This window comes from Bactrocera tryoni, chromosome 3, assembly GCF_016617805.1.
Source record: "Bactrocera tryoni isolate S06 chromosome 3, CSIRO_BtryS06_freeze2, whole genome shotgun sequence".
NCBI lineage: Eukaryota > Metazoa > Arthropoda > Insecta > Diptera > Tephritidae > Bactrocera > Bactrocera tryoni.
Genome location: NC_052501.1, coordinates 22,092,035 through 22,117,675, shown reverse-complemented (window position 1 = coordinate 22,117,675; position 25,641 = coordinate 22,092,035). Strand labels below are relative to the sequence as shown.

At 35.5% G+C, this 25,641-nt stretch overlaps 1 protein-coding gene across 2 annotated transcripts in view; it reads right to left on the bottom strand.

The window, feature by feature from the left end:
• Positions 1 to 397: 397 nt before the first annotated feature.
• LOC120772083 (semaphorin-2A-like) overlaps positions 398 to 25,641 on the bottom strand; it is a 258,240-nt gene continuing 232,996 nt past the window's right edge. For both annotated transcript variants that reach the window (XM_040100480.1, XM_040100482.1), the window contains exons 10-16: positions 18,143 to 18,371; positions 14,587 to 14,923; positions 14,096 to 14,259; positions 7,363 to 7,515; positions 6,072 to 6,180; positions 2,552 to 2,630; positions 398 to 1,225 (exon numbers count right to left, since the gene is read on the bottom strand). In XM_040100480.1, coding sequence (XP_039956414.1) covers positions 2,559 to 2,630; positions 6,072 to 6,180; positions 7,363 to 7,515; positions 14,096 to 14,259; positions 14,587 to 14,923; positions 18,143 to 18,371 — 1,064 coding nt within the window. In that variant the 3' untranslated portion in view covers positions 398 to 1,225; positions 2,552 to 2,558. The remainder of the gene's footprint in view (positions 1,226 to 2,551; positions 2,631 to 6,071; positions 6,181 to 7,362; positions 7,516 to 14,095; positions 14,260 to 14,586; positions 14,924 to 18,142; positions 18,372 to 25,641) is intronic.

Sequence of the window (25,641 nt, the reverse complement as noted above, 5' to 3'; positions counted from 1 at the left end):
CAGCAGTAGGTCTAAGCAATAAGTTTTGCCTAAGTCTATCAGCAAGTTGGCGCTGCCACATATTTTTTTTAATTTTTTTTGCAAATTTTTCTTCACATTTTTTTGCATTTTCGTTGGCAGCACTTGCAATGTACTTAGCGTTGCTTAAATTATTTTATTTTTGTGAAACAATTACAATTGCTAACCACCTATAACTAATTTACAAATCTTAGATATTATATTTAGATGTGATTTTGCCTAAAATTACGCAAGCGCCTTTAACATGTGCTTGATTTTTATTTTAGTTTTTTTTTTGTTTTTAAGTGTTGTATTTTCTAGTAATTAAATTTGATAAATTTTAAAAAATTCTTGCAATGTTTCGTTCTTAAATATTTTTTTGTTTTTGTAGTCGTTTTTATTTTTTGTCTCTTATTTTATGGTGTTCTATTCGTGTATGCTTTTTGTTGTTGGTTTTTTTTTTATTTTTTTGTAGGTGGTTTTGATGCTTTCGTTAAGCTGAATTCACACTGTCACTTAGCATACTTTTAGGCAGGCAGGCATGTTTGCATACATATGTATATGTTTATCTTTGTTGGTGTATGTATATAAATGCTGTTGTATATGTGTCTAGTTTCGTTTTCACTTCTTTACTTGCTATTTATGTGCTTGTTATCGCTATATTTATATTGTTGTTATTGTAATTTCTTTTACGGTTTCTTTTCTACACCTTCGCTTCTATTAAAACCCTCTGTTGTTGCTTTTTTTGTTTTTTTTTTTTGTTTCGCTTATTTATTTGTTGCTTATATTTCGTATATTTATTGCTGGCAGGATCTCTTTGTTAGTAACTTTACTGTTGTCGTCCTCCTTCGACTCAAACTGTCTCTCGTGTGCTGCGGTATGTGTGGGTGTGTCTGTGTGTGTTCTGGCTGCTGCATGTGTTCATGCTCTTCACCACTTGACCCACTGTCATCCATTTGCTGTATTTTTTTAAGCTTATGATCTGCTTTCTGGTAGGTCTTTGATGTTTCACTTTCTTTAACCGTTCGTTTCTAGATATTATTTTCTTTTTTTGTTGCTGTACAATTTCCGTGTGATTTTCTATTTCATTTTTATGTTGTTTTATATATTTTTTAACTGTAGAACATTTTAGTTACAAGAATTTTTAGCAAATTAAAACTGTTAAAATACGAAAATATTGTCTTTCAAAAGTTTAAAAAGTTCAGTCTTTAGTGGTTTGTCGCGCTACCTGCAAATAAAGTGAAAAAAGAATAAAAATATTTAGTTTTTCATAGAAAAGGTTATTTTATTGGTGTGCCTATAATTTTGCACATAATTTATTTATTAGCTTAAAAACTTATAATCGAAAAGGACGTTCAAAACACCGTCATTGGAAACCGAGGATCAACAGGTTTGAGTAAACAATTAAGGAGCATGCCAAGTACCTGAGGAGCACATATGGAAGGCAAAGTGATGTGGAAACTCTCCACATTGAATCAAAGAGGCCAGTGGTGCTCTCTATGAGTAAAAGTAAGATATGCTAGGATTTACATGCATTGCTGTTACACAGCGGTAGTCTTCTATTGCAGTGAGGAAAGCTCTACATAAAAATCAAGTACAATCTTAACGGCGTTAGGCGAAATCTCCACAGTGTTTTTTTTTTTGGTATAGGCTATAGGTCAATAAGTGAGCGGTTAGTGAATAAAACAGATCACGTGAGGTTGCATTTTAAGTGAGAGAGAAAGTTTCAAGGCACTTTAGAAGACACTCAGGACTAAGCGCCGGAGTTTATTGCTAGATCTTAGGAAGTTTTTCAAGTTTTCGGAATACTGCAGTAACTTACGGGCAGAAGGGTTTGAGGTCAATTAAAAACATAAAAACGAAATAGCTGATGAGATTGGTAAAAGTGTAGGATATATGCAAGTCATTCAAAACGCAACATTTTGAAATTTCTAAAAGAGCTGATAAGCGGATCTATGCCGTGCAGGATGATAAAATTCATGAACAAGAGCTTTTTACGCTTTTACTTACACGATCTCAAAAGGACTGAAGTATAAGTATATGAATAAGTATATGTATAAGTATAAGTATAAGTATAAGTATAAGTATAAGTATAAGTATAAGTATAAGTATAAGTATAAGTATAAGATTAAGTATAAGTATAAGTATAAGTATAAGTATAAGTATAAGATTAAGTTTAAGTTTAAGTTTAAGTTTAAGTTTAAGTTTAAGTTTAAGTTTAAGTTTAAATTTAAATTTAAGTTTAAGTATAAGTATAAGTATAAGTATAAGTATAAGTATAAGTATAAGTATAAGTATAAGTATAAGTATAAGTATAAGTATAAGTATAAGTATAAGATTAAGTATAAGTATAAGTATAAGTATAAGTATAAGTATAAGTATAAGTATAAGTATAAGTATAAGTATAAGTATAAGTATAAGTATAAGTATAAGTATAATAATAAGTATAAGTATAAGTTTTGTTTTTTTTTCTCTATAATATTCGACTCTAACAAACATAACAAACATACATCAATATAAAGACACATATACTAAATTCGCAAATAAATCTCACCTGGCGGTCAGACCACAGGTTCATTACTATAGACATCATTCGTATGCTTTGCGCTCGCCTTCTCCTTCATATTGCATTGCTAGAAATAGACAGAACAAAAAAATTTTTTAAATCAAAAATATTCAAATAAATCAAAAATTTACAATTAAATTTTCCGCTTGTTAACTGAACGCCAACCACCGAAATGCTAAATAACTTAAAAGCGCGTATAAACAAGCCGAAATTAATAATGAAAACACATAAATTCTAAAATGCTACGAATTTTAGGCGCACTGACACACGCCGGCAGCGCCAAATCGTTAATCATGTTTTTTTATGAATGCTATGGAGTCTACATTATGTAAGGCGACGCCGCGAAAACAAGAAAATTCAATTCTCTTTTGGGAATTAGTAGAACGCGTTGGCAACACCTGTCAGTGTTCACGCCCAAGAAAACAAATAAACAAGCAAACACACACCAATCTATGCGTACTCTCAAAACATTGCCTACATTAAGGCGTTTGAGGTCATAAAGCGTATAATTACGATTATGTACGGCCGAAAACGCTTGGTCTGCCTCCCTAAAATGTGTTCGGATGCTGGCTGCGACTACTAGCCGCTGTTCGTTCGATACTGAGCAACATAAAAAATTAATTAAAACAATTAGCAACGTTAAATTTCACGCAATTAAATTTCAAGCGCGTAAATTGTGTGTTCTGCAAACGCATAACGGTGTTTCGATTGGTTGGTGGTGTGGTACGGTGGTGGTCTGTCTTCATATAAATATGGCAGCAGCCATATTACTACGAATTATTTCAATACAAGTATTCGGTGATGAAAATTTTTTGGATTTAGATCTGGTTCTTGCAGGTTCATTGTAGTTACTGAGATTGCAATGTGCCACAGTGGGTCGACTTAAAAGATAAAACAGTTGAAAAAAAAACGTGCTGTTTATGTGATTTGAATGGATAATGATAAACAACAGAATGATTCCGATTTTTTTTCTAAGCACTCTTTTATTTTCATTTCTGGAATCTTTTGTGAACCATTTCGATCTGCTTCTTAAGTAGAATATGACATCAATGGATAGTTTCTCGCTTATTTAATAGAAAGAATGACTTTCGAAATTACTTTTCGAAGTATCGAGCAGCCTTTTTTAGGTCAGTATGGTTCAATATATAAAGCTAAGATATTAATTTTTAGATTTTTCTTGTTGTAATGTTTTTTTCAAGTGCAACATGGTCATTTATTTTCAATATTCCACCCTTTACTTAAGCGCAATTTGAAATCATAGATAAAAAAAGACGGTTGGCAATGAATTATGGAGCTACATGCAACACATTTAACAATTATAGTAGAAAGTTAGGCATTAGAAAGATTTGTAAACTACCGGACCGCTGCAGTATATTACCAGTGGAGGTCTTTGCTATGGGAAAAGCCGCAGAGATAGCCTCTAAGGCAATTTCGGAACTAACATCTGCATATGTGCTCAACCAAACATCAAAGGCTCCGATGGAAATGTGATAATGAACGACATTGCCAAGTGTAAGGCTGTCATTAGGAATCGTGACTGTCTAAATCCAGACAGGAGCATGGTAAATAAGCTGAAAGTGCGTTGGAACGACCCACAGAGATCCAAACCTGCAAAAGTCACGTGCAAAGCGGTCACAAAAAGCTTTCTGACATTCGATATACATAAGAAGCTGTAAGCACATGGTTGGAATGGTGAATTTTCATACAGTACACGCCTGCAGAATGGGCTAAATTTTAATATTACTGCAGGATATTTCAAAAGTAAAGCATCAAGGAAAGAGTCTTTTGTGCACTTATCCTGCATTGGCAAAGTAATGCCTTAAGCATTTGGGGACCACACAGTATGATATACTGCAAAACGCGTTGTTAATGAGACCACAGAACCTGTTCAAATACGAGTCAAGCACTGGTATCTCTAATCACCAAAACTGGACTATGCATGGCTTATTAACCTACCAGACTAACCGTATCAAACTTACTACTTAGTCTATGAATGATTTTCAAATACTTTTCACAGTAATGATCAGTGCTGAATTTTTCTACATCTACGTTGACAGCTGAAGAAAATATAGCTTCTAAAGATTTGAAGCTGAACTATGAAATTTTTGTCATATTAAGGTTGGATCTAGACTATAAGCTTTACTACATATAACCAGTTTAGTGGGCATAGCACACAGCCTTACCAAATCGTAATTAGGCCTGCTCAACTTAACTTAAACAGCGTTTCTTTCCTCAAATAAGATAAAGAAAACACAACACGCTTCACTAGCCAGTTAACCCGGCCCGACACATAACTGGCGGTACTAGAATGAAATCCATATGATTTTTAGTTAGCCATAACCTTCAAATTGACACAAAAATGAAAGCTGTAGCTTCATCAGTTTGTGATTTATATTAAAAAGCGGACACAGCGGAAGACGAAAACATCAAAAAAGTGCACAAAATAATTTTGGATAACCGTAAACTGAAGTGGTTCGACATCGCAGGCACTCCAAAGATACCAACTGAATGTGTACATGATATAATTGACGAATATTTGGGTATGAGAAAGTTCTGTGAAAAGTGCGTGCCATGTGAGCTCACTTATAATCAAAAACAACGAGGATTTTTATATTCTAAGCAGTGTTTGAAGATGTTAAATCTTAATAAGACCGAATTTTTGTGTCGATATGTGACAATGGATGAAACATAGCTCCACCACTTCACTCCGAAGTCTAATCGACGGTCAACCGAATGAACTGTACACAACGATCCCGCTCCAAAACTTCGGTTGGCAAGGTTAAGACGTCTGTCTTTGAGCTGCGCATGGAAAAGTTCTTATTGACTTCCTTGAATAAGGAAGGACTATCTACAGCGAATACTGCAGAGAGTTATTGGATGGTTCGAAATTGCCGAAAAACGGCCGCATTTGAAGAAAAAGTAGGTACTAAGTTCTGTTTCACCAGGCTAACATATTCACCTTGATGCAAGCTATTAAAAACGATGGCAAAATTCATGAATGAAGCTTCGAATTGCTTTCTTATCACCCGCACTCTACAGATATGGCGCCCAACGACTATTTACTGCTCTCAGACTTCAAAATAATGTTTGCTGGGAAGAAATTTTCGTTGAATGAAGAGGTGATCACCGAAACTGAGGCTTATTTTGAGGGAACGAATAAATCTTACTACAAAAATGCTATAGAAAAGTTGGCGGGTCTTTATAATCATTGTTTCACCTTGAAGAAACTTCACAAAAAAATGTGTGTTTACTATGTTAGGACAGGGACTTTTCAATTGAACTGTTACAGCTATGCTTTTTATTTAATAAGTATTTTGTGAGTCTTGTAAAGGAGCATCAGGAGCTCGGAAGTAACTGACTGATGTTTTAGAGTACAAACTAGTTCAAAAATATTTCGGTGTTGCCATACTTGAAAAAAATACTTACAATATTTCTGTTACATATAAAACTTAAGAAAAAATTTCTATAATTTCTGCTCTATAAAAACTTTTGGATTATTTTTACTTACATCTTGTTTGGCCTGCCACTGCTTCATGGCCGATTTGTATTTCTCGAACTCATTGCACCAATGCGAGTAGATTTTCTGGTAATCGTTCTTCTTGTTAGGCGGCGTACATCTGCAAAAGAGAAGAATAACATAAAAATCAAATAAAAAGAGTTGCGACGAAACCGTGTAAAGGTGAGAACATAAAATTGTATTAAAAACATTTAAAAGACACGCGAACGAAATGAAATGACGCAGCGAAATAATTGCCACAAAATGGATGTTCCCGCCACTTGTGCAGCAGTGAAGTAGCTGGCGACGGTGTAAAGGGAATTAACGAATAATTGCTGGCAAATAAATTAACAGACGTTAACAACAACGCTGCAAAGACGTAAGACGAATAGGAAGCGAAGACGGGAGTGAAAGTGTGAAAATGCGCATGTAAATATATGTATATGAATATATATCTTATATATGTGTGTGTATGCGCTTAAGGTATTCCAGCATGCGCACGCGACGGGTGGCACCGAAAGCGTTACAAATCGCGGACAGACGTGCCACATAGAAAACGCGCAAAAGATTAAAGCAGCTGCTGAGGTGCGCAGGCATGGTTGAATGTTGAATGAAATGAAATGCTGTGAATACTAACGCATTCAATGCTCATTCGCTGAGCAGATTGAAAAGGAAACGGAAATTAAGCGCGCGGAAGGATGGGCGTTCATAATTGCGCGTGGAACTTGGCGTGTGTATGTGTGTGTGCAAATCGTAAATGAAAGCGTAAAATGCAAAACGAAAACTGGAAATTGTAATGAAAATGAAAGCAGCAACAACTAATAGCAGCTTGTCACAAACGTAAAATTGAATTTTAATTAAAGCATAAAAGCAGGGGTGACGGCAGCAGCGTCGCTATGTGTATATATATACATGTATGTATATGTGTGTGTGAGTATCAAAAAAAAACATCTAGCGCTTGTTGCTTATTCATAAGCGTCAAAATTTCGCCACGCAATGGCTTTGAAATATGAAGGAAAGCACCTGCAACGCCTGTAGGTATGCTACAGCTGACAGCACACCTGCAGGAGCCCTAACTGCTGACAAGTTTACACTGTAATGATTTTATAAATAAACTCTGTGTTGTATTTCGCACTTTATAACTGCTGTTATGTCAAATTTAAATCATAAATTAATTAATTTATGTAATTTTCTAGAAATATTCAAAGTTGTAAGTGAAAGTTACGGGCACTTGCTTTTGCATTTTCCACTTGCTTCTTCATTTCATTTCTTATTATTATGCTTTTTAACTTTCGACACTTACCTGTGCGCATCCACATTGACACTGTAACTGCAGAGCAGCGTTCCATCCAGGTAACTGTCATATCGTCCGCCATCACCTTCATTCACCGATATAATCACCAAGCCACCCTCTGAGGTTTCAATGTACTTGGCGGGACTGTAGTTTATTTCGTAGCTGCAAATAAATAGCGTAGAAAGTTTTTGTAAAATTTTTACCAAATATTGACATTTATGAGTATAACCTGAACTTTTATTAGTTTCGCATATTTGTGCGAAAGTTCTGTCAACAAGAAAAAAGTAGCTTACAAAAGTTTACAATAAGCATATTTTTCGTTTATAGCAATAATGCAAAGCATTCGCCTGTCAGCTGTTACTCCAACAATAAAATATTTAGCGGTGAGTATTGGATATTTGGGTACAACGTCGAATGTTTTAAAAATCCCAACAAATATCTGTAGTTTATAAAAAAATTCACAAAAAAATAAAGAAATTTATGTATATACGTTTTCTTTTCCATCAAAAATATATTTTATTTTAATTTTAGATTCAATCGTTGCCTACATTTGAGATGAAAAAGCATTAGTTTTGAAGTTCGTTTTGGGTATACTCTAGATTAAAATCTCACAAATAAGAAATCGTTAATTTTCGTACTCATATTAAGTTTCATTATAAATATTCTATTAAGCTCGATAGAGAATTATTATTGTGAGTAGAAATGACGAGTTTTCTACTCAAAAATTGCAAAATATTACCTTTTGGCAAATTGTTTAGTCATTACATGCTGACTTAAGTAGTTTTTGAAAGCGGTTAAAAGAGAATAATTTTGAGGAGGGTTGCCAACTGGTTTAAAATATATATTAAAGTTGCTATTTGTCTGATATTCTTAAGGTAGAATGAAAAAAATGTGGCTAACGTACAGATATTTTTTAAGAAAACTCGCACATGAATTTTCTTTGAGTTGTCAACTGTTTTATGACTTCATTTTGATATATTTTATAGCTTGTAAGAATGCTTACTTTCTAGGTACCAAATCGTAGAGATTTAGGTTAGGTTCGGTTTGATAGCTGCTTCCGAAATCGTACTTGGACTGCTATATGCAGTCATTTGGGAAGCCATATAAATAGAACTCCTTTATTGGATCAGCAAAGCATCAATACCAACAGAAATTTTCTGCTCCACCCAGTTCGCTCCCAAGCTGTTAATTCTTAATCTCGCAAATGCCGGACAATCAAGAAGAAAATGTCGATAGCGGCAACGGCATATTAGAATCCCACAACCAGGGACAGCCTAGCTTTTTTTAGGTCAAAGAGCTCACTGAATCTCTTACGATCGAACTTGGACCAAAATAATGTTTTGATGGCGCTTGAACCGACGATAGCCTAGCGCTTGCCAAGCTCTTGCGAAGCCCAGCTATCTAATGGTAGACTACACGAGAAGAGGTGAGTACCGATTAGTTGGAGCGACGCCATAGTTAGCGAGGTTAGACCGCCTTGCTATGAGAATGAATATGCACTTTTCTAAAAGAGGCTGCACTCCGGAGCATTAAATTTACCGCTGCCCTAACGACAGCAGCTTAGGCTAACTTATTACAATAGTCACGAAGTCTGAAATTTAAGTTGGTAGAGAGATATTAGTTCCAATATACTCCTTCACCAACCTTTCCCCGTTGCTCCAAACGATACTTTTTAAAGTTAAAGCTTGTGAAGGTTTACGAAGATTCAGATATTTTAGTGAAGCCTGATTCTTTTGGCAACATTCGTGGCCATACACCTTCTGGCGATATCTATGGGCACTATATGCAAAATGACATTAAGTGTTATGGTTGGAGTAGACCACAGTGCACCCACATGCTACTAAGCGCCATTCGTTGAACGCTCCGAGCTGCCTTGCATAATCATGTGATGGAGGACACCATAAATACCACACAATTAAGAGGGCTTAACTATGGTGTGGTTGAGCCTGAAGACTACTTCCGGCGAGAGGCTCCACCTTTTGCCAATGGCTCATATGCAACCGTTTAAAAGCTATCAATGCCATCTAAAAGACGAGCCCTAAATACTACACTGCATCGGCAGGCAGGTTGTGTAGATGTTTATTCAAGCAAAATATATCCGTTGCAAATATTGTTGGAGTATTGTTGCCAAACTGAAAAAGTGACCATTTGACCTATGAAGTATATGTAATGGAACACTATTTTTGAGTACTTTTGTAATTGTTTCTCTTAAATTTCATATATTGTACCATTGGATTTTCAAAAGAATTGAAGAAAGTGTAAATTGTTTGTGGGAAAAATATGAAATTCGGTAAATTTCATCAAAAAAACTATTCTTGAAAATTTTAAATTTTTTCTAAGCTTTTTGGAAGGCTGTCTAAATTATTTTTCCGGTTTGGAAACCGTCAAAATTTCATTTCATTTTGCGCTTATTTCACCGAAATATATATATGGTAATTTTCTCTGTTTTGGCTGTACAAAGTGTATACATTTTAATATATATATATATATACATATATATAAATATATTAGGGTGAGTCAAAAACCACGAAATTTTTTTTCGTATTGTACATTGAAAAATTGTTTGATAAACACCTCTCCGACTGTCTTCGAAACGGTTAACTTGACAAAAATGCCGTCGTAGACCATTTTGTAGGGCGTTCAATTTCCTTTTCAAAAGTTATGAAATATTTCTAGTCGTTGGAAGAGAGATACAAATTCTTCTATCGAATAATAAGAAAAGAATTTAATACCGTTAGGTGAAGAACTTTCTCGTTACAATTATGAGCTCATACGTGACGAGCCTATCTTGGAAGTGTCTATTAAGCAATTTTTTAGAACACCAAGCGAAAGTTTTCTTTTTGACCCACCCTAATATACATACATATATGTATATGTATAGAGTGATTTTGAGTTAAAAAAAAAACCTAAATAAAACACTGTATTTTTGAAAAATCACTTTAAAGAAGAAATCGTAAATATTATTTTTAATTTATCAATTCAACCCAGCAGCTTTATTAATTTTTAAGAAAGACGCAGAAAAAATAATACACTACGTAGGTGAAAGAAAGCGCTTTTCGACAATCTGACACTCTTAACTCGGCGCTGTCGACAACATTCTCATACATACATCAGCAGAAGCTTTCTAATATCAGGCGTTGAAATCAATTTTTACTTTTGTCAAACGCTGTGCATCAAATCTGAGTTTGTCTGCAAATTTTCGCTAAGTTGTGTCAACAAACTTCAAGCGTCTGCTCAAGCGTGCACTCTGTGCATTGGAATGCGTTCAACTCTACTTCCGCTCAACACACAAAATAAATTTACGCAGTCGAACAGACCGAAAACACAAATGAAATAAAAGTTGTAAGCACGCCATGGCAAAAGAGAAAAAGTCAATGGAAAAATTGAAAACTTTACGCAGCTTCGATGAAACCCCACACGCTGGCTGACAATGCTTTTACAAATGCCAATGTGATGGCAACTTAGATAAAAAGTTTTTCCATCAAACGAAACCATAACCTTAAAATATATGGCCACGAACGTCTTTGAAATGCCCCCGCTACGCGCAAGAAGCTAATACAAATTCGGCAGCAATCATTGAGAAGTGTGGCGTGCGGGTCTGGTCGGCGCGTAAACCGCATAAAAATGCTTTTTCGCTTTGTGCGACGTTTCGGAAATCAGAAAATGCGTCTAGCCAGCGACTTTTGCTCGCATATACATAAGTAAATACGCCAAAAAGCAGACTTCAGCAACTTGAAGTGTCAATTTACCGCTGCGTAGACAGCAGTTGTCGGGTAATTTTTTGCTACTTATATCTACGTTCGTCGATTGGTTACCCACACCATTTGTGTGCCAACATTTAGAGGCGATTGAACTGACTTTCGTTTGGCGTTCGGCACTTTGTGCGTTGACAACGCTTCTATTGCCGTTTATGCTCTTGATTCGCATTTGAAATCTATACTTCTCTAGCAATCATCAAGAAGCTAAAATATCGCACCTTTCCGCGGTGGCCGATGACACGCCGAACGAAATGAAGTTTTCTCTTTGATGGCAACAAATGTTCGCTGCGCGCCCAAAACGCGGCTACAGCATTACAATTGCGTTGCAGTGTTTATACTTAACGCCTTCTGCTACTTTGAGAGATAAAACAGCGCTTTGTCTATGTTGCACAACTGTCGTCTCAGAGGACCCATAACACCAAAGTCATTTGAAGAATTTATTTTTTTTGTTTCTTTTGGTTAACTCAGAAATAAATTCTATAATGTATATCCATGTTGCATACTTTATGGCGTGCAGGCAAATAAACAGGTGTCCCCCTCGCCAGCGACATCGCACCCTTAATAGCAGCCAACTTTTTTTTATTGATAAACTCAATTTAAAATTGTCGGGTAAAAGTGCGAGGGTTGCAACAGTGTATTAGTTCGCTCGCTTGAAGGGGTGTGCGTGCGCAACTGTAACCATTTCAAAGTATATTTGCTTGTGTGAGTGTGTGTGTGTGTGAAATTTTGCAGCTTATCATGAGCATATTAAAAAATTTCTTAACAGTTGCTGCGTTTATTAAAAAGTTATGAATGCGCAGAAATGTTCGAGAAAGCGCGCTTTCTTATTGCATACTTTTAGGGTGAGAATTTGTATCACTTTTATGGCGCATACATCGCTGCCGCTGCTAGCACTGGGAACGCGCAGCTCGGGTGTCAATTACAAACTACGCCCTTTATGCATTTTTAATAGCGTCAACGGCTGTTCGAGCTGAAAATTATTATTATTTAACAGCTTGGCATTGCCGCGCGAGTTTTCGTTAAGCGTTGGGGGAAGATTGTGTATGAAAAATACTGGAGCGCATAACAAAGAGGAAAGTTTTCAGGTTTTCAAATGTTGATAAAGTACAACTAAGTTTACAAAATTTTGAAACAAAAATACTTTTTTCCATTTTTATTTCAGTACTTTTTTTGTCGATCCAGGTCAAACTTTTGTAAATTATTTACTTCCGAGTCTAATTCTCTTTTTACTGTGCAATTTTACAATTTATTTGGCTGTAAAATATGAGTAAATCCATCTTTACTCACTACAGGGAAAAAGGCTAGGGTTTCCATTCTTTTCTCAAGTGCTTCGTAAAAGGTTCTGTATAGACGAGAGTGAAGTGAAAATATTAATAAGTAAGTAAGTAATATAATTACTTTCTGCCGAATCGTTCACCCTTTGCAAGACTTAATTGGAGTTTATATAATCAAAAAGGCTAAACCTATAAGGCCGGACCCAAGTTTCCAAATTTGCATTGCCGTGTGTAAGGTGGTCACATCCAAGCACTTTCTGCTTCATTGTCCAGCCTTTGTAAGATTGACGTTGAAACATCTTGGCAGCCTTACGTTCGTCGAACCAGAAGACATAACCGAAACTTACATTAGCTGTCTCAACAAACTTGTGAAAAGCTCAAAACGCTTGGTCCATTTGTGTCGATCTCATTATTAATTATATAAGAGGTTTAGGTATCACAACATTCTATGCTGTCAGGTGAGATCTTTACTCGAATCGACCTCCTATCCTAACCTAACATAATCGAGAAGGACAAAAATTTTAGACCAGCCAAAATTTTTTATATTCCTCCAAAAACAACAATATTGATTTAACGAGGGTCATCCGAAACCATACGGAAAACTTCGACTTTCTGGTCGAATACCTGTAGATGATGAGAGCATGATCAAAAAGTCATGACATAATTATGACAATCGATTGCTGAAAAAGAATGGTGTAGCATGGATTACAAAAAGAATATATTCTTAACAATTTGATTTAGAATCCAAACTAGATAAAAATATATTTAAACGATAGGTACATTTAATAGACTTTAGTGAAGTTCTGGGATAGTCGCTTCAACTTATGTATGTATACCTATGTATTGTTATGTCGAGTTTTTATTAATATTGATTATTTTTGATGTATATCCCAATACTTATATTCAAAAGTTATAGTATTTTGATGTATATTTTGAAAAGTTGGGATTATGTCTTGACGGATATGTATAGTGGCTGTCTCATGATGCAAGTAGGTTTTTAGAAGGCCCTTTGTGATACTACCGAGACTTAAATTCCCTCACTCTATTGGCTCCTCTCTGAAACCGTGCTTCTGATGAAGTTTATCAAAAAGTTTATTCTATGCAACCTCCAAGACGCCGTCAAGAAACTCTCCACAGATAATTGAAATTCTATTCCTTTGCAATCACATGTGAGATCTTTGATAATTTCCTCCTATCTTATATCGCCTTACAGCTACTACAATAGTCGTTCTTACGTCATTCTTTTTAAATGTTAATAGCCAGTATTTGGGGTCCCTGTTGCATTCATGCCATAATTGCTTGCTTGTTAAGTAAGTCAGGAAGTGAATCCACCAAGACATATTTGTCGATTAGACATTAGTAAGTGGTCAAAGGCATAAAAATTCCCTCTTTTCCGGAGTCGAATTGTTTGGTGATGTCTTTTCTGGCTAATTCAACTGATAGTTCGTTGACATATCATTATGTCGTATAACCCTTTGCAAATTTGAAGTTATGTTTGAGTTACGTCAAATTTTTTATGAAAAAAAATCCAAACGTATCAATCTGCAAACGTGTTTTAGCGAATTTTTCATTTCGTTCATTCTTTAATTTTTTTATATACATTAACTCTTGAAATTTAGTATCTCGCTTAAGTTTTAGCTTAAAATATTTTTTCCCCTCAACATACTGCCTTTTTCACACTTTAAATACTAAAAATTGCCGTGTACTTACCGTCCTCGCTCCGTTGAGTGGTGATACCAGCGCACCGACTTCTGCCTCAGCACCTCGGGGATTTTGACGAAACACGACAGATGCAGCGTCTGGCCGTAGGATGCGGTGATGCGTTTTTTCAAAACGCTCGTGTCACAAATACCGGAAGTCTCATTGGCAACATCCTGCGGCAGGCAAACGCAAACACGCCCGAGAGAAGCAAAAAGAAGAAAAAAAAGGAAGCAGAAAGATAAAATTAATGTTATTGTATTGCAAATGCTGAAAAAATTGTGTTTCCGCCCAAAAAAAGTGGAGATACGCCGGCAGATAATGAAAATGTAAAACCGAAATGTTGATTGAATGAAAGTGTCAAGTGAAATGTTGATTTAGGCATTGAATGGCATATTTGCCTTGACACCAACAGCAGCAGCAGCCGCATTCAAGCGATTTTCATTTTGTTTTCTTGTTTTTTCATTTAGCTTGTTTTTTGCCTTCCACTTCATTTGACTCACCTGCAGCAATCCCAGCTGATATGGCTTGCAGGTGCTGGCGTCCTTGTCCCAGCCGCAATACGGATCGGCCACACAGCGGAAACACGAGTCGTAGCGGCGGGCGCACATCGCCAAATCGATTTGCTTTACACTGTGCTCCAGCGCCAAGTACAGCGAGCCCGTCTTCTGACTCAAACCCATCTCGCGTATCGGCTCATTGTCGGCCACCTGCAGCACGTCGAGCAGGTTCGAGAAGCGCTGACCGTAGCGTATGAATTGAACGATTTTGTAAATGAGTCCGGTGCTGGTGCCGACGAAGTATACGAGATACTCTTGATTTAGTTTATCGATGCGAATTCTGTGTGCGAGCGTTGCAAGAAGAAAAAAATAAGAGAGACGTGAGAAATTTATTGAACTGTGTACGCTGTGGAGATAAAATGAACTATTGAAGGTTGTAATGACATTTTCGGTGTCACAGGTTTTTTGCTCATTTTACTGTTGTTTGGCTTTGCTGTTGTTGTTTTCTGCTGTTGGAGTTATTTTGGTGCTCTTGATGCTGGTTTTTTGCACCACTCTGCATGTTGGCGCATAATTAAAATATTTTACGCAAATTGTTCCTATGCAGTGACGATAAATTGTTGGCTTTGACCCAGTTACAACGGAAAAGTTCAAGCCAAATTATTTTTGCTGCAGTACTTTAACTTCATTATATGACTAGATGAAAACCATGAAGTGCTCGCTAGGAAGGACTAACGAGTAAGACTAATTAAGACGCTTATATTTTAATATGTGGCTAATAAAGGGTGAGGTTTTTTGGGTAAAAAAAAATATTTCTCGGAGAAAATATAGGAAAACTAATAAAAAGGCTTATATTTGGGTTTTATGGTAATTGATATTTTAACAAATTTTCGGGAGTATGGTTTAGTTTTTGTTCGGTAACCAAAAGTGATGATTTCGTGGAATAAGAAAGCTTTGTTAAACTATCTTGCTAAACCTATTTAGAATCAGTTAGATATTCGATTTTTATGATCAGTCATGTTTTAAAACTAAAACAGAAACAGATACTTTTTTGAATGCAAGGCAGACCATGGAAGAGGAACTTTTTTCAATTGCCTGTTTTTGACAATCAAATAACATGACAGCTTGACTCGACTCACCCAGTCAAGCTGTCATGCTATTTTTGTTCAGTATTGTTTGGCATTTCGTAATGGAAAGATTTACTCCTAAGAAATTTTTACAAATCATTCCACGTATACAATTATTGGCGCCATGATAACCAACTATTTGCTGCCTGAAATTGAAGCTCGTGATCTCGACAACTTTTAGATTCAACAAGACGGTGCCAATTCCCACACAGCGCATCAATCAATGGATTTATTGAGAGATCACTTCAGTGAGTAGATAATTTCATGGCTTAGGCCGGTCGACTGGCCTCCAAGGATGGATATGTAAAGTCTAAGGTCTTTGCGGACAATCGCGCTTCGATTCAGCCCTTAGAGTAAAACATCCATCATGTTTCATTCGCCAGTTACCAGTAGAAATGCTCGAACGAGTCATCGAAAATTGGACTCAAGGGATGAACCATCTGAGATATTTCCTGGGCCAACTTTGAAATTGAAGTTCGTGTGTTTTTTCCTTAAAAAGTCGGAAACCTCGAAATGGATCACTCTTTCTTTACGTACTCATTACCTATGAAATCTGCTTACTCACTGATATGTGTAGAATTCTTGAGAATGTCGGGTGAATTTTTAAAATCAGTTTCTGGCACTTTTAAACCTTGCTTCGTTGGAGTTTTATTGAAATAAACTGAGCATAAATGTCAAAGGCATATGTTTTCTACGAAACCTGGTTTGATCCCTCTAGGAAATTCCTAGAGACATGGAATACTTTATCTGTATTTCACTTCACTAAGGAAAAAGTTTGTATGACAGCCACGTGCTATAGTGGTCCGATGTAAAAAAATTTAAGACGAGGTCCTGGCAATGCTTTGACTAATAATCCATGCTGAGACGATATATTGTCAATTAAAAAGCTTTAGTGATGAAGAAAGTTTTTAAATAAAAAAGTTTTCCATAAAAGCACTTGATTCTGTGCGCTCAGTGTGTATGACAGCTGTATGCTTTAGTGATGCGATCTGAGCTATTTCTTCGGAGTTCGCACCATGCCTTAGGCAACAATCTTTGCCAAACTCATTGCACATATCTCGTCTAATAAACAAGTCTTCCATACAAAGATTACTTGAAAAGAAAAGAACGCGCGCAAAATTTCACACCAAAATCTCCGAAATTTAGGGACTAGTTTACGTAGGTACCGAAAAGCAGACAGATAGATGGACTGACATGACTAATTCAACTAAGCTTGTGGGGCTGATACTTATATACATATTTTATCAGGTCTCTGACATTTCCTGCTGGGTGTTATAAATTTCTTGGCGAACTTCATATACACTGTTCTGGATTTAAATAACTCGCCCTTAAAAAGTTTTATTATAGAGTCCACAGAAAGATAATATCTCTGAAAGTAGCTATCTTGCTTTAGAAAAGGCTATAAAGATCTATAGGATCTATATTCTGATGACTGAATCGCTTGGCAATTTTCGTTTATTTACTTCAAGTTATCTTAAGCTGTCATCTGAGATATCCACGTCGACCCGTTGCACTAAGTGAAAGGAAGGGTAGAAACCTAAATATGGTCGTCTACTGCTAGAATATTTTTTTAAATACATTGTCGATATACTCAACATAAGTAGGAAGCGATGCCTAACAAAGAGCTGCTTTTGAGCAAAACAGATCCCATCAGCACTCTAACAATTTCTCATTCCTCAAAGATTAATCTTCAATTAACCCAGAACCAGTCGCTAATACTCCTCATAACCTCAGGTTCATTGCATTCTCCGTCAAACTCAAATATCCAGAAAGACGACCCAATGAACCACAGAAGAACATACACTTATTATAGAAAAAAAGAGAAGGTTTACTTAATGTACCCAAGGCTTTTAAAATAACTACTGAAATTTATTTTATTCTCCACCCTTTGCCAAACTGACAACAACTACTACACAATTCTAATGTACAGCCAGTATTACTGCCAGCTTACGAGACAGCGGCGAACCGCACAGAAAAAGTTGACTGCACTAATACTGGCAGAATTCAGCGCATAAGAAGTAAAATAAAGCCACAAAGAGAATAAAAATGGCGGTAAAAAAACAACTACAAGCATTAGCGCGCACATTAACAGCTTTTTAAACAATTTTTGGCAGCGTTAGCGCCACTGTACTAACTCCTTTACTTTGCTCATACGCCATGGCGTGCGGCGTACGAAAGACTGCAGTGAGATTATGCGCCTGCATTTGCCGACTACAAAGCTGCTTTAAGCAGTTTTTTGCGCACTTCCGCTTAACAACACACAAGCAAAGCCGCACAAATACGTACATGCATATACTCATTAATTATACATATATATATATATTTATATATATGTATACACAATATATACATGTATGCATATATTTACTTGTGTGTATGTGCTTGCTTTATTTGTTTAAAATTTCGAGTTTTTCCAAAATATTTGCACTTACTTATCCACCACCAGTTTGGTGAGTATGATATCCCGTTTGTAAAAGACCGGATTGCCGAACTCATGATCGACCGCCTTGTCCATTAGCGGATGTTTGCGTATGAAATTCAACACCGAATCTGGCAGCGCTGCCGTATCGTTGATGCATGTGCCCGGTCGTGGTTCCGGCACTTTGGAGTTCAGCACTGGCAGCCAGGCAGAGTTAGAGGTCGCTTGCTCCTTGAATTTGCCTGTAAAGAAATGAGCGAAAAATTTAAATTGATTAAAAGTTGTTTGTTTGCGGAATGTCGATGTTTATTATCATATTTTTTTTAATGCATATATAGTTGTGAGAGTGAAACAGCGCATTTAAGTGCATTATTCCAATTTTGAAATAAACCAAATTAAAAAATTAATCTGTAATTTAATGCTATAGTATATAAATTACAACGATTTAATATTAATACTCAAGTCGAGAGAAAATATATGATTTTTTTTCATTTTGGTTTTGATTTTTTGTTTAAGTGTCCTATTCATTACTCAGTTTTCAGTTGTTCGCTCACAGAGATAATGAGTTTCCCATTGATTACTTTGGTTATGTAAAACCTTTTTTTCAGCGTTCTGCTTACAAACCAAAAAAAATTTCTGGCAAAGTTGCAAATTCTCTAAAAATAAAAATAACAGCAAGCCGGAGCAATCAGCGCTTTTTTCTGTTTTTTTTTTTTTGTTAATTTTGTAGGCTCAGTTTTTATTGCTTCTGTGTTGTAAATAATAAAGACATAATTTTGTTGAACTTAGGGTTAATACGCTTAGAGAACCATAATAATTTCAACAAATTTCTTCACAGTAGTCTTTAAAGCGAAAGCTTTTCGTCTTATTTACCAAGATATTTGTTTAGTATGTCATAAATGTTGAATGTTAAGGGTATCCAGCACTAAACACAAGGCAAAAAAAATCGCCAATATGTATCTTTCATGACTATATCTACATAAAATAAAATTATGCAACTGAAAACTGTTAAATTTTGACGAAGATGTTAAAAAAAAGCCCCTTTTTGGAGGGCAAATGATTAGAGATTTGTTTGGAGGAGAATCCAACAATTAATAATCGAATTATAAGTGGGATTGTATAGAGTATATAGTCACCTAAAATGTAAAATAGCGTAGCATCACTTTCAGTTTTCACGAGAAGAATGATACTACTTTATAAATTGAGTGTTCATATTGAAAAAGAAGAATTTAAATTCGGTTATAATTTGGTTATTTTATAGTATATAATATAAATTTTGTAGATGTAATGTAATATATTTTGGTGGATCTTAATAAATAGAAAACTCAATTTCGACATGTAAATTTGCATTTTAGGTGAGAGTGTTTCATATAAATACTTTTTTTCTTCACGGACACATGAAAATTTTATTTTTATCTCCCAAAAAAAATCGCTAAAAATTTTATCTTTTAATTTTGACTTTAAGTATTTCCTTTTCGATGTTTCACATATTTTTGAAAAACAAAACTGAAACCAGCCTGTTTTATGGGAAAACTTCCAAAGGTAAAGTAGGAAGAAAACAAATTTCGGATAAAAAAATGCTTTGACGATTATGTCAAAAAAGTAGGCATAGAAAAAGCCTGCGAAGTTCTATTAGAAAACCACGGGAATATACATAAAGCAAATATATTTACGGATAGCCAGGCGGCCCTCCTGGCATTGTCTACACCCATGACAAATTCCAGTATAGTTCACAACTGCAAGAGAGCACTAAGCTCCAACTAAATTGATCTGGGTTCCCGGCCACAGGAACATTTTCGGTAACGAAAAAGCAGACGAGTTGGCAAAGGCAAGAGCTTTCCTCAATGAATCCGAGGCGGAGCTAATACCAAGCCCGCTAGGATCGATAAAAGGAGAGATCAATAGACAATTTCAACAAATTGCAAACAACAGGTGGAAAAACATTACAAAATGCGTCATAACTAAACAATTATGGCCAACATATGACAGGAAAAGAACCAATGACGTATAAAATAGGTCAAGAAAAAGTATTTACAGAATAACAGCTACCACAACAGGGCCCTTTGGGGAGCATGCGTCCAAAAGGATTAAAGACATGCATAAAGCTTATTAGTTATATGGGGTCGAGGCGTGTTTTCAGCCGATTTTATTCATTCTGAGCACAATCATTTACCGTTACATGAAATATGCGATCTCTCAATTTTATTGAGATAACTCACATACTGGCCGACACAAGTTAGAAAATCTTTATATATTTGTATGCTGGAAAGTAAACTTTTCAAATGCAATTTAAAATTGTTTTATATGGGATTTCGCTTTTCACTTTTTCACATTGTAACATAATAATATCAGAGGACATCGTCGGACGTATCTCGGGATATGTGATTTCACCCCCATCGTCCAATTTCGACTTCGGCTCCATTAAAGGCTTCTCATAGCATCTCAGACAGACAGACATTTATCAGGATTTCAACTCGCCTCGTCATCCTGATCATATATATATGTACTTTAATACAATTGTGGGCAAAAGTTAGTAGGACTTTCTAGTTTAAATTTCCCGTGAAACTCCGTTTAAATACTTTTTTTTAGGTTGGTGTGACTCTCAGTGACATCTGTGCCAAACGTCACATCAAAATAATCATTAGTGTTTAGTATACGCTTGTGTTTCGGAAGTACATAAGGTACATTTATTCGTTTGGATTCTTTTTCAAAATATGTATATATGGCAACACTTAATATTGTAAAAATGGAAGTCTTTTGAGAACTGTGCAAAAAATTAAATGCTTATTTAAAGCAAATCAGAAGAAAAGCAGATCTCACATGAATCCAATCATACCCACTTTAATTCTGAAAACGTTGGATGGTATACTAAAGCTGATTCCGTTGCTATTCTCTTACTCTTTTATATAAGTACTAACTTCTTATAACATTCCAATGGAATGTTGTCCTGCTGTATAGACACTATCAAATTTGTGTCGCGGTAAAAATTCTTCAACTTATTTTTCTTTAAATCGAAATGGTCTTCCAAACCTAGCACGGTCCTAGATATTTATATATTAAGTGACTCTTGCTGGGCTATAAGCTGTTGTCTGATGGGCCTAGTAATAAAGTGCAAACAGTTATGGATGTGATATAATGCTGTAAACGTTGCTACCTTCTTACTAATTTATTGAAGTATTAATTTCTAGTGTATGCTGCTCCAAATATTTTTTAAAAAACTTTATAAATTGTCTTTCTAACATAAGCCGATGCATTCAAATATTCTTTAGAAATCATAATATATAATGCAATTACATTATAACCATAATCATAGGTCGATGCATCGAAAAAAAAACCCTATATCAATGGGTGATGCATATCCGAAAGTCCAAACATTGGTTTTCTGCGATGCATCGGATAGCAAATATGGATGTTTCCAATGCAGCGATGATGTTTTTGCATCTCTAACTCATATCGCCATTAATTTATTTTTCTTTTATTTTTTAAATTATCTTGTTCGTTCACAATGGGTTTCATCCTACTATGCTTTTTATTTATTTCCAAAATTCGTCGAAGCGGTTAGTTATACACGATGAATTTTGCAGAGACTCCAGCACTAGAAAAGCATTATTCAGCTCCCTAGTTAGCTCTTGGTAAATTCAAAGTTTACTTTTACTTTCTGTAATTCGAACGAGTGGAACTTTTTTTTTGTGAACGAAAATGAAAAATTCGGTCCAAGACCGGTCCAAGATCTTACAGGGTTCAGTAAATATAACTATAAAGCCGAGGTGCTTTACATGCTTGTCCAATTTAAATGTTTATTTTAGTTGCTAATAATGAGCATAAAATAATAAAGTAATTCTAAAAGCTAGTGAGTACTGTTAAAGGTCTGAAGACAACTTTTCATTTGAAGATTTTTAGACAAATATCAATCAAGTAATATATGACATCTAAAATATTGTCACTTTTTATTCTAATACGATTACCAGATGCTCTTATTAGAATAAATAACAATTTTTGAACTTAAAAAAATATAAATATGTATGAGCCAGAAAATTAAAAGAAAACTATTTTTCTCCCACAATGGAGTAAATCAAAACAGTACCCATATAAATGCTCTGAAGTCCTCTGACTGCAACGCGAACACCATTTTGAAATTGCAATGTCGTTAAGAATTAGAAAACAAAACAACGCCAGCAAATTGCATGCATGTAACTAAAAGTAACGGAAACGGAAATGATTCCCGCAAAGTGTGTGCAAAAAATTAATGTGTTATGCATTGAAGCATGCAGTGGCGCGAAGCCACGCAAATGTGGCAAGTGGTACGTGGTCTTGCCGCCATTACAAAATGCTATAACACAAAAGTGTTGACACCGACAACAAGAAATGAGAAATACGCATGGAAATATAGCGGAAGTTGTAAGATTTGAAAAATCAGCAGCCAGCCATTTACACCGGGGAGCAGCACACAGGTAGCGCAATAGCGGTACCTGCATTTTTCTAGGTATTCCTATGAAGCGAAAATACTGTATGCAAAGGTGTCTTGATTTCGCGCTTTGCCTTGCGACGAATGAGTGCAAAGGAAAGCGGAAAGAAATACGCACAGAAAAATGCGCATTGGCAGCTAACGTATATGTTGTTGTTATTGCCTCAGATGTGTTGTTCTAACTTTGCCTTTGTTGTTACTGTATATATTTTGTTGTTGTTTAGTGATTTTTTTTTCTTTTTCACCCATCAAAACACTTGGAAAAATGCAGTTTGGAGCACGTATGCTAACCTGCCGCCGCGTGCTGGGACCCCCTTGCCACCACAAGTGCCTCAGCGCAGGAAATGGCTTTCGGTTTGGCGTTTCTGTCACGCACATTAAGTCACGTGAATGGCAATGCTCAGTGAATACGAAAAATGACGGTATGCAACGTGTGCAGGAAAACAAAAACAACAAACACAGCTACTACTAAATGTGTGCAACAAAAAGTAAAAACAACAAAAATATATGCAACAAAATTGTAGCAACAACACAAATATATGCAACAAAATTGTAACAACAAAACCGTATGCATAAAAAAAATTACAACAACAACAAACACATATGTATGTATGCATAAAAAATTAAAACAAGAACAGAAAAATACGCAAAAATAAAATACAAGAAAACAAAAATTTGTGCCACAAAAACAACAAGGCACATTTTTGTAATAAAATAACAACAACAACAAAGTGCGCAACAAAATAGCAACAACAACAACGTGCTCAACAAAACAACAACAACATTAACGAATGCAAAAAATCAACAAAAAAAATAAAAACGTGCTCACTAAAATAACAATAACATCATCGTATACAAAAAATGAACAACAACAAAAATTTGCACAACAACAATAAAAATGTGTTCAATAAAATAAAAACAAAAACAATAATATGCGCAACAAAATGACAACAATAAAATAACAACAAAAGCAACAATATGCGCTAGAAAATAACAGTAATAAAACCACTAGCAATAATAATAACAACAACAATGCCCGGCGCGTAACGAGTTTTACGCTATGCGCTTCAACGGTGACAATGTCAGCGCTTTTTGCACGCTGTTTACCGTTAGCGATTGCAAGCAACAAAATATTTGGCACACGTCATAAAAAGATACCACATACTACACACCAGAAAAGCCGACAGATAGTGAACATCAAAAATATGCAAACAAGGTGTTCATATAAATAACACACATACACATATAGACTTGTATCGGTGTATTGCGCTGGTATGTGTGCGCAAATAATAGATACGTTCAAATAAACCTTTTCACAGCATATAAATTCGTTGCAAACAACAACAAAACAAATTGTAAATAAGAAAAAGTGCAACGCTTTTGCCAAGTAAAGCATTTGGAAAATCTCGTTTTGCATTTAAAATATTTAAATTGGCAGTAAAACAAGCCACAAACCGCAATGCAGCACTTTTTCCGGCCACCTTCGCTACTGTTTCGGGTGTGAATGGCCGCTGCGCAGTGTTGTTGCTTATTCGGTGCTAACTATTCATATACTCACGTACACATATGTATGCATGTATGCGTGTGTTTGCATGTGTTTGAATGTGGCATGTATAAAAAGTGCCTGCAACTGCCCTACTTTACCGTTATGTTGCAGTTATGAGATAATAATTTTCGTGTGTGCATTTTTCCGTGCACATTTTGCTGCTCCATGGCAAATATGCAAAATGGAAATATGCATTTTGCATCGACTCTCTAGAACGCGAGAAATTGGCTATTTGCTGGAATGTTTCTTCGCAGCTATTTGCATTTCGATTGCAAATAAGAGCGATTTTGTCGCAGCAGCACACAGATTTGCTTACCAAATGAGCGAGCGATAAATTCATATTTATACACACATATTTACATATATACACATATACACGAGTATATGAGAATGTATTCGTAGAGCTATTTACCTGTAAATTCCAATAACGGAAATATTTTTCATGAAAAATAGTTTTAGTTAATTAAAAATACAAAAAAGTTGCACATTTTGGGACTGTTCACTACCAATCTGAAATATTTTACAGCCAATCGAGTAATTTTTTGATTGGATTTTTGTTGAAATACATTTAGGAAGTTAAATGATTAATTAATAAACACATCTGAGGATAATGGCATTATTTTTAATGAAAAGTCTTCAGCAAATATTTTTAATAAATACCAACTACCGGGTGATCCAAGTAGAGGTACTCTTTTCAATAGCTTTTTTTAACAGATAATGCGTGAGTCGTATCAAGCTGACGTTTCCGTGCCAATTTTTGTTCACTGAAAAGGCCCATTTCTGGCTTAATGGGTATGTATGTAAGTAAGCAAAATTGGAGCGATCTGAAGAGAATCCAGAACTACCACTTTTTCCAGAAAAAAATGGGTCGTTGTCCATATTTCTTAAGAAACGATGCCGGTGAGAACGTAGCCTAGTTGACTGATTATTGGATAAATGAAATTGATGCTCGTGATCTCGGTGACATTTGCATTCAACAACACGGCGTTTCTTCTCACACATCGCAACAATCAATGGATTTATTGAGAGAAGACTTCGTTGAGCAGATAATTTCACTTTTTGTGATTGGTCACTAAGATCATGTGATATCACACCGTTACACTTTTTACTGTGGGTATATGCAAAGTCCAAAGTTTATGCGGACAATCCCGCCTCGATTCAGGCCTTGGAGCAAAACATCATGCGTGACATTCGCCAGTCACCAGTTGAAATACTGAACGAGTCATCGAAAATTGGACTCAATGGATGGACCATCTGAGATGTAGCAGCGACCAACATTTGAAAGAGATAATCTTCAAAAAATAAATTCCAATGAATGTTCTTTCGAATGATAATAAACAAACATTTCCCATTAAAATTGAAGTTTCTGTGTTTTTCCTTTTTTTTTTAAATAGGGAACTTAGAAATGGCGGGTGATCCAGCATAAAGAAGGTTGATGGTTTGAACACAAAATTTTGTGGACATAGCAATATTCTGATGTAGCTAAAAATAAATATGAATA